The 2,354-nt window shown below is 53.3% G+C and overlaps 1 protein-coding gene and 1 long non-coding RNA gene across 4 annotated transcripts in view; both read left to right on the top strand.

Moving 5' to 3' along the window:
* Positions 1-2,354, top strand: part of LOC109380109 (uncharacterized) — a 9,056-nt gene that overhangs the window by 3,197 nt on the left and 3,505 nt on the right. The gene's annotated exons all lie outside the window — the stretch shown is intronic.
* The window catches only part of OPRL1 (opioid related nociceptin receptor 1), a 2,900-nt gene continuing 2,199 nt past the window's right edge, over positions 1,654-2,354 (top strand). For all 3 annotated transcript variants that reach the window (XR_002123376.1, XR_002123375.1, XM_019637358.1), the window contains exon 1: positions 1,654-2,289. Coding sequence is in view for 1 of the 3 variants with exons in the window: in XM_019637358.1 (XP_019492903.1) it covers positions 1,944-2,289 (346 nt within the window). In the remaining 2 variants the exon portion in view is untranslated. The remainder of the gene's footprint in view (positions 2,290-2,354) is intronic.

Genomic DNA, 2,354 nt, shown 5'->3' with positions numbered 1-2,354 from the left:
GGCTCATTTCTTGTTAGCGCTGAGTAATATTCCACTGTCTGGATGGACAGTTTGTTTATCCATCACCCACTGGAGGATATCCTGGCGGCTTCCAAGTTCTGGTGATTATGAATAAAGCTGCTGTAAACGTCCGTGTGCAGGTTTCGTGTGGACAAGCTTTCAGCTCCTTTGGGTAAATACCAAGGAGCGTGATTGCTGGATCCTAGGAGTATGTTTAGTTCTGTAAGAAACCGCCAAACTGCCCTCCAAAGCGGCTGCACCGTTTGCCTTCCCCACAGCGACTGAGAGTTCCTGTGGCTCCACGTCCCTGCCAGCATGTGGTGTCGGCGCTCTGGGTGTTGGCTGTCCTGACAGGGGTGCAGGGGTGTCTCGTTGCCTTAATTTGCATTTCCCTGAGGATGAGATGGGGAGCATTTTCTCATGTGCTTATTTGCCATCTGTGTATCGTCTTGGGTGAGGTCTGTTCAGGTCTTTGGCCCATGTTTTTTTTAAACTTTATTGGGGAACAATGTGTTTTTTCAGGGAATGATGGTTTTTTTTGGGAACAATGTGTTTTTTCCAGGACTCATCAGCTCCAAGTTAAGTTGTTGTCCTTCAATCTTAGTTGTGGAGGGCGCAAGCTCAGCTCCAAGTCCAGTCGCCATTTTCAATCTAGTTGCGGGGGGCACAGGCCACCCTCCCATGTGTGAGTTGAACGGGAAACCTTAGGCATGTGCACTAATTAACAGAGCCATCCGACCACCTGCTGGCAGCTCAGCTGCAGCTCAGCTCAAGTCGCTGTCTTCAATCTAGTTGCAAAGTCACTGGCCCATGTGGGAATCGAACCGACGCTGTTGCTCAGAGTTTGCGCTCTAACCAAGTGAGCCACCTGGCCGCCCCTTTGGCTCATTTTTTAACCAAGTTGTTGGTTTTCTTATTGTTGAGTTTTAAGAGTTCTTTGTGTTATGGAAAACAGTCGTGAATCACGTGTCTCTGGCAAATTTTCTCCACCTTCCGCGGCTGGTCTTCTCATTCTCTTGACCCCCTCTGCTTTTCACTCACTCTGGGGCCTTGAGAAGGCCACTTGGATCCTCTGAGCCTGAGTGTCCTCCTGCATAGAGTGGGGATCAAAATAGCATTTTTTTGGAATCTGAAATGAGGTAAAAGCCCTGTGAAGAGCTTGGCACAGGTATCTACCATCGTCATTATCGTGGCTGCTGTCATTTGGTCATAATTAAGGCCTGTGTGCTTATTCTTAATCCCCCGTTAAGGGGCAGAGCTAACCCTCCTGTTCCCTCACGGCAGCTTCATCGTCATGGAGCACTGTCCTCTCTGGAGTTGCCACTGCCATCACCTTCACCACCTCCACCACCGTCACCGGCAGCGCCACCATCCCCACTGTCACAACTGTTAATTCATCTAACAAATATTGTTAAGCACCCACAACCTCCCCAGCTCTGTTCCAGTCAGACCTCATCACTGCCCCTCCTGTCACGGTCACCATCTCCTGTCTCCATCTGGACGCCAGTGTGGCCGGGAGGCCTCTGTGGTGTGCTCTTGCAGGCTCCACGGCTCCGGGGGCGTCTGGCAGTTGTACAAACAGCACTTAGTCCACAGGGGGTGGGGTGGGGTGGGGGTCTTGGGGGAGACTTTGAAGGGAGGAGACAGGTTCTTTCTCTGCGATTCCTGCCCCTTTGCTCCAAGACAGAGCCCGGTGTGTGTTCTGCTGCCCCTCACACCCAGCTTTCCTAAAGCAGGCCAGTCTTTAGGTTTGGAATCCTTTTGTGTGTGTACTTGAGGAGCTTGTTAACATGCCCTTGGCCTGGGCCTGGGAACCTGCCTTTTAACAGGGTCTCAGAGGGCTGCCCCTCATGGTGTCCAGGGCCCCTTGCCTTTGCTGCCAGATCCAGCCAGGGTGACCAGATGAAGCCTTCCTTCTCCGTCCTCTCTGCAGACACACCAAGATGAAGACAGCTACCAACATTTACATCTTTAACCTGGCCCTGGCAGATACCTTGGTGCTGCTGACACTGCCCTTCCAGGGCACAGACGTCCTCCTGGGCTTCTGGCCATTTGGGAATGCCCTGTGCAAGACGGTCATTGCCATCGACTATTACAACATGTTCACCAGCACCTTCACACTGACTGCCATGAGCGTGGACCGCTATGTAGCCATTTGCCACCCCATCCGCGCCCTCGACGTCCGCACGTCCAGCAAGGCCCAGGCTGTCAATGTGGCAATCTGGGCCCTGGCCTCTGTCGTGGGCATTCCTGTTGCCATCATGGGCTCAGCCCAGGTCGAGGATGAGGGTCAGTGGGTGGCCCCTGCTCTCCAGTGCTTTGCCCCCTGGCTCGGGGTGGCCCCTCCCTGTCCC

Source organism: Hipposideros armiger, unplaced genomic scaffold (assembly GCF_001890085.2).
Source record: "Hipposideros armiger isolate ML-2016 unplaced genomic scaffold, ASM189008v1 scaffold_32, whole genome shotgun sequence".
In the NCBI taxonomy this organism is placed as follows: Eukaryota; Metazoa; Chordata; class Mammalia; order Chiroptera; family Hipposideridae; genus Hipposideros; species Hipposideros armiger.
Note: the sequence above shows the minus strand (reverse complement) of the source record. Positions and strands in the feature narration are given on the sequence as shown.